Genomic DNA, 6,855 nt, shown 5'->3' on the forward strand with positions numbered 1-6,855 from the left:
GAGCAGTTCAGGCGCCAACTCCTCCCTCCTTGTGAGAGTTGAGTTCAGGCACAAAGCGGAGGATTGTTTGCAAATTAGATTTCAGACGAGCTTGTGCAGACTGATTCTCTGAAGAAATAATGAAAAAAAAAGGGATTTTAGAAAAGCAAACTCTGCAGATTGCCAAACTTATTTCTAATATCCAACTCTGTGTGAGCGTCGAGCCTCCCATTCAAACGCAGAGAGCTGCAGAGGCTCTGACAAAGGATGTGGAATCAATCAGTGTCTGAGGACCTGCAGCCTGTTTACCATTTGTTTGTTTGTTTGTTTGTTTGTTTGTGGAGCTTTCCAAAGAGGATTAATTACTGGTTGTTACTCTTCTGAATGTCTCCACAGCTGAGCAACTTTTCAATTCCACCTCTCATGTTCGTGTAAGGAATGAGAGAAAGCGGAGCTCTGCAGACTTCAGTGGTGTTTCTTCTTTTAAACTTTCTGTAACTCTTCTGTCTCTGGATGTTTAATACTGTTTATTTACAGGTTTTAATCGATTCATTAGTCACGGAAGGACATCTTGAAGACGTAGTGTAGGTGCAGATCTGCTCGTGTTTGACTCTATTAATGAGCAGAAAGTGCAAGAAGTCAGAGAGCTGCACGGTCTATATCTCAAAGTTAACCGGCCTGTGGAGAGAGGCCACTAGACTGATCCCAGAGTCCCATTTCAATCTGCTGAACCACCGAGTGAAATCAGCGTTAAGTTAAAATGCCTTTGGAAAACTTTTATTTTAAAAACACTCGGATGGTTTGAAGGGGAAGAAATGTTCACTACGATGCATATCGATACTGTTTGTTTTAAAAACGAACCAGTCTCCATTAATTTCAGGATTGAAGATAATGAAAAGTACTGGAGCTTTGCAAAAATAAAGCTCTGCAGTCACATTGTTGATCCAAAGAGAGAGAGAGAACACTCAGAAGTTAGTTTCCAATGTTTTTCTGCAATTTAGACAGTGTGCAGGAGTTTGCCTGCAAATGTTGGTGATCAAAAACAAGAAATTCCCCACTATCGGGTACCTAGGGTTTGTTTTTTTTGTTGCCATGGTAACAACACAGTTTGTTGGAAGAGGTGGTGCCCCATGCTACACTCTGAGAATGCAGCCTGTGGGTGTTGACCAAGCAAGCAACCTCCGGTCTTTAAAAATGAAGCCGATGCGGAAATGTAAAACCCTGCAGTTCCTGGAGTGTCCACTAGAGGCTGGCTGCAGAAGCACAGGAAGTCACATACACACCCATTCTAAAAAGCCTGTTTTTACAGCAGAGATTAACATGTTTACAGTCTGGTTCAAAAAACCAAATAGGTGTGATTAGCTCATGTCTCGATGGACACACACTGTACGGGGGGTGAATGTTTTGATGACTCATCAGTTTTGATTTGATGAAGGATAAGAGTTATTCACAATAAGGCGTGTAGCTGACCTGATTGACAGGTGGGCGCGGTGTAACGGTTTGTCAGGAGGTTTAAAACCCGCCTCAGCTCCAGCTCTCAGCCTGTCGTTAGGTTGACTGAAAGTTAGACTGAGACAGCATTTCCAGCATGGAGACCGCCATCGATGGGACTCCAGCGCCCCCTGCAGGAACAGCCGGGGGACGCCACTCAGGCTTCAAACATTCAGATTTACAGTCCGTGGTGTTGACGGACGAGGGGGCACGGAGACGCAACGGAGCGGAGCTGACACTCTGGGTTGACAGTTCTTTGTTGTAAAGTCCAAAACGAACGATCTTCACTTAAAACAACAACTTTCATTTCTCTCTGCTGGTCGTCTCAAACTGGAAATTAGTCATCATTGAAGCTTATCGTGCTACATTTTTCACTTCATGCACAAACAGAAGGAGGAAGGTGCAGCTTTGTTCATGTTGATCTGATTCCTCCTGCAGATAAAGACGCTTCCTGTGTGAATTCACAGAATAAAAACATCTTTAAAAAAACAAGTGAAAACTCTTTTACAAAAAAGCAATCAGTGGACTCCCCGTTTCAGAGAAAGTGACTGACTTAATTAAGAATCCATATTGATTGGATTTATGAGTCTCAGAAGACTTTACCTCCATTAATCCGGCGTCCTCGGCGGGGGGGGGGGGGACTGTCCGTGTTCCTCTTAATGTGTATAATAATTAATAACGCTGCACTGCGGGCGCCGCCACATACACCCACAGTAATGGAATACTTGTGCATAATTAATGAAAAAGGCTGAAGGCGGGGAGGAAGGAGCTCATTTCACACGATGAGCTTTCTCTTATTAATGCAGAGCCGCGGACGTCTTTGTTGGCGGCGCTCGGGCTCTCAGCCAGCCTGCTAATTAAAGCGTTAGCAGCTGAACTTGTGCAGCAGATTACGGAGGCGGTTTACCGAGAGGACTTTCAGCAGACAAACACAACGAGGGCTAATGAAATATCTGAGAGGCTGTTTGTTGCTCGGGGCTCGTTTTCTTTTAAAGTGTGTGCCGAGCTGCAAACCTTCATAGTCGCCCTCGTGTATTCAGACGGCGTTCTGCGATTCTCTGACGGCGTTCTGTTCAGCGCACGTTCTTATTTTGCAAAATCATGTCGAGTAGCGACTTCTCGAAATCGGTCTTGAGACCACTTTTTGAAGGTCTAGGTATTGCTCGGTCTTGTCTCGGACTCAGATTGGTCGGACTCCGGATTCTAAATCGAGACCCCTCAAGACCCCTGAGACCCCTGATATTTTTCAACATCAGTAGTGCGTAGTTTGATTTTTATCCCCGGTTACGGCCGCAACCTTCCCGGTGTTTATGGTCTAAGTCTAACACGCCCCCTAAACACAAGATGAGGATTTATCAGGGATAATTATGGTCTTCGTCTTGGTCTTGTCTTGTCTCAGTCTCGTCCTGCCTCTGTCTTGGTCTTGACATGGTCTCGTTCCCTAAATGTCTTGGTCTTGGTCTTGACTTGGACTTGCCCTCCCTTGGCCCTGCCTTGGTCCTGGTCTTGGTCAGATCCCTAAATGTCTTGGTCTCCCCTGGCCTTGGTGTAGGTCATTACTCGGTCTCTATACTTAAATGTCTTGGTCTTGGTCTTGGTCTGGTCCTGCCTTGGTCTTGTCTTGTCTCGGTCTGCCTTGGTCTGGTCCTGTCTTGGTCTTGACTTGGTCTCGTTCCTTAAATGTCTTGGTCTTGGTCTTGGTCTTGGTCTGGTCCTGCCTTGGTCTTGTCTTGTCTCGGTCTCGTCCTGCCTTGGTCTTGGTCTTGACTTGGTCTCGTTCCCTAAATGTCTTGGTCTTGGTCTTGGTCTTGGTCTGGATCCCTAAACGTCTTTGTCTTGGTTGATCTCGCCCTGGTCTTGGTCTTGTCTTGGTCAGATCCCTAAATGTCTTGGTCTCCCTGGCCTTGGTGTAGGTCATTACTCGGTCTCGATCCCTTAATGTCTTGGTCTCGATCTCGCCCCACCTTGGTCTTGGTCTTGACTTGGTCTGGATCCCTAAATTTCTTGGTCTGGTCTCGGTCTCGGAGCACCCTGATATGAGACTTTCAGCAACCATAAAAACCAACAGGAAGTGGAACTGTACCTCTTTGCTCTTGCGGTTCTGCAGGATCTGTTTGTCCGTTTCTTTGGAGGCGAAGAAGCGAGTGCATCCTCTGTTCAGGTACTGAAACGAAAACACAAAACAGAGAAGACAACATGAGAAACACAAAACAAAGAAAACAACATGAGAAACACAAAACAAATAAAACAACATGAGAAACACAAAACAAAGAAAACAACATGAGAAACAGAAAACAAAGAAAACAACATGAGAAACACAAAACAAAGAAAACAACATGAGAAACACAAAACAAATAAAACAACATGAGAAACACAAAACAAAGAAAACAACATGAGAAACAGAAAACAAAGAAAACAACATGAGAAACAGAAAAACAAAGAAAACAACATGAGAAACACAAAACAGAGAAAACAACATGAGAAACACAAAACAAATAAAACAACATGAGAAACACAAGACAAAGAAGACAACATGAGAAACACAAAAACAAAGAAAACAACATGAGAAACACAAAACAAAGAAAACAACATGAGAAACACAAAACAAAGAAAACAACATGAGAAACACAAAAACAAAGAAAACAACATGAGAAACTCAAAACAAAGAAAACAACATGAGAAACAGAAAACAAAGAAAACAACATGAGAAACACAAAAACAAAGAAAACAACATGAGAAACTCAAAACAAAGAAAACAACATGAGAAACAGAAAACAAAGAAAACAACATGAGAAACAGAAAACAAAGAAAACAACATGAGAAACAGAAAACAAAGAAAACAACATGAGAAACACAAAACAAAGAAAACAACATGAGAAACAGAAAACAAAGAAAACAACATGAGAAACACAAAAACAAAGAAAACAACATGAGAAACACAAAACAAAGAAAACAACATGAGAAACAGAAAACAAAGAAAACAACATGAGAAACAGAAAACAAAGAAAACAACATGAGAAACACAAAAACAAAGAAAACAACATGAGAAACACAAAAACAAAGAAAACAACATGAGAAACACAAAACAAAGAAAACAACATGAGAAACAGAAAACAAAGAAAACAACACGAGAAACACAAAACAAAGAAAACAACATGAGAAACAGAAAACAAAGAAAACAACATGAGAAACAGAAAACAAAGAAAACAACATGAGAAACACAAAAACAAAGAAAACAACATGAGAAACACAAAAACAAAGAAAACAACATGAGAAACACAAAACAAAGAAAACAACATGAGAAACAGAAAACAAAGAAAACAACACGAGAAACACAAAACAAAGAAAACAACATGAGAAACAGAAAACAAAGAAAACAACATGAGAAACAGAAAACAAAGAAAACAACATGAGAAACACAAAAACAAAGAAAACAACATGAGAAACACAAAAACAAAGAAAACAACATGAGAAACACAAAACAAAGAAAACAACATGAGAAACAGAAAACAAAGAAAACAACATGAGAAACACAAAACAAAGAAAACAACATGAGAAACAGAAAACAAAGAAAACAACATGAGAAACAGAAAACAAAGAAAACAACATGAGAAACAGAAAACAAAGAAAACAACATGAGAACAGAACGACTGTGAGGTCACTCAGGTTTTAACCAGAAAGTATAAAACTTTAACACAGACCACAAAGATCTTCACCGAGTAAGAGCCTTTTAAATAAAAGATTATTTCTCCTCGTTATTACTCCTCTCTCTCTCATCCTCTCTCCTCTTTCCTTGATCCTCTCTCCTCCTCTCCTCTCCTCTCTCCTCTTTCCTTGATCCTCTCTCCTCCTCTCCTCTCTCCTCTCCTCTCTCCTCTTTCCTTGATCCTCTCTCCTCCTCTCTTCTCCTCTCCTCTCATCCTCTCTCCTCCATCCTCTTTCCTCAATCCTCTCTCCTCCCTCCTCTCTCGCCTCTCCTCTTTCCTCCCTCCTCTCCTCTCCTCTCTCCTCTCATCCTCTTTCCTCCTCTCCTCTCCTCTCTCCTCCATCCTCTTTCCTCCCTCCTCTCTCGCCTGTCCTCTTTCCTCCCTCCTCTCTCCTCCTCTCCTCTCCTCCTCTCCTCTCCTCTCTCCTCCTCTCCTCTCCTCTCTCCTCCCTCCTCTCTCGCCTCTCCTCTTTCCTCCCTCCTCTCTCCTCCATCCTCTCTCCTCCCTCCTCTCTCGCCTCTCCTCTTTCCTCCCTCCTCTCTCCTCCTCTCCTCTCCTCTCTCCTCCTCTCCTCTCCTCTCTCCTCCATCCTCTCTCCTCCCTCCTCTCTCGCCTCTCCTCTTTCCTCTCTCCTCCATCGTAAAAGTAAAAAGAAAGTCAAGTAAAATTGAGTTTTAAACGTCTGTCCTCCCTCCTCAGCTACATGCAGAGGAACAACACAAAAACAAACTTCCCCCGTCCCCTCTCAGGGGGAGGAAACGAGAGATTCAGGTCTCGTCTCCTTCAGAGTCGGGGAGTCCTCTGAATGGAGACAAAGTCCTTCTTACAGGAGGAGACGGGAAACACTTCCTGCGACTCAACGTGTGACATTTCATTTGAGAGAAGCTTGTACTCTGAACGTGTGCTCCCATTTCCTCCGGTCTTCCTTTGTCTTTTTTTATTCTCATCCTGCCGTGTGTCCTTCTGTTCCTTTTCTTTTCTTTGTGTGCTTCCTTTGTAATCTTCCTTCTCTCGGGTCGTGATTATAGCAACAGGTTGGTCTCCTTGTTTACTTATTTTTTTGATGTTTTTTTTGATTGAGTTTTTCGGTTTCTCTGTTTCTGTCTCTCCCTTTTTCCTTCCTTCCTTCCTTCCTCCCTCCCGTTCTCTCCTTTCTTGTTTCCTTTTTCTTTTCAAAGTCTTTCCTCAGACCAGCATTCCTTACCCATACCTGTTTCTCCCTTTTTCCTTCCTTCCTCCCTTCCCTTCTCTCCTTTGTCTTTTCCTTCCTTACTTTCTTGTCTCACTATTTCTTCATTTGTTTCCCCTTCACCCGGCCGTCTTTCAGCTTTTCCTTCTCCTTGACAAGAGAAGTGACAGGATCAGCTGAGTCAGCGGGGGAGCACAGCGCGGTGTGTGTGTGTGTGTGTGTGTGTGTGTGTGTGTGTGTGTTCACAGACTGGGACGCCAACATTACACCGTCTCAGATTTCTTTCCCTCCTCTCACTTCCTTCATCTTCTGACCTAAAAGCTTCCCGCTCTACCAACAGAGCACTTTCAATTTACTTCTTCTTAGTAACAAACAAATCTCATCACAGCCGCTGGACTCGATCTGACTTTTATTACTCGGAGAACACGGGGAATCTTTCCTCCTCTCGCCACCAGCCAGGAAACGGTGGATATATGGAGCCATTAGAGG

General features: G+C 43.0%; 1 protein-coding gene across 1 annotated transcript in view; it reads right to left on the minus strand.

The window, feature by feature from the left end:
• LOC132985490 (unconventional myosin-VI-like) overlaps positions 1-6,855 on the minus strand; it is a 137,121-nt gene that overhangs the window by 95,544 nt on the left and 34,722 nt on the right. The window contains exons 9-12 of the mRNA XM_061052897.1: positions 6,701-6,710; positions 6,005-6,032; positions 5,267-5,310; positions 3,554-3,696 (exon numbers count right to left, since the gene is read on the minus strand). Of these exons, the coding sequence (XP_060908880.1) occupies positions 3,554-3,696; positions 5,267-5,310; positions 6,005-6,032; positions 6,701-6,710 (225 nt within the window). The remainder of the gene's footprint in view (positions 1-3,553; positions 3,697-5,266; positions 5,311-6,004; positions 6,033-6,700; positions 6,711-6,855) is intronic.

The sequence above is a fragment of the Labrus mixtus genome, chromosome 12 (genome assembly GCF_963584025.1).
Source record: "Labrus mixtus chromosome 12, fLabMix1.1, whole genome shotgun sequence".
NCBI classification, from domain to species: Eukaryota; Metazoa; Chordata; class Actinopteri; order Labriformes; family Labridae; genus Labrus; species Labrus mixtus.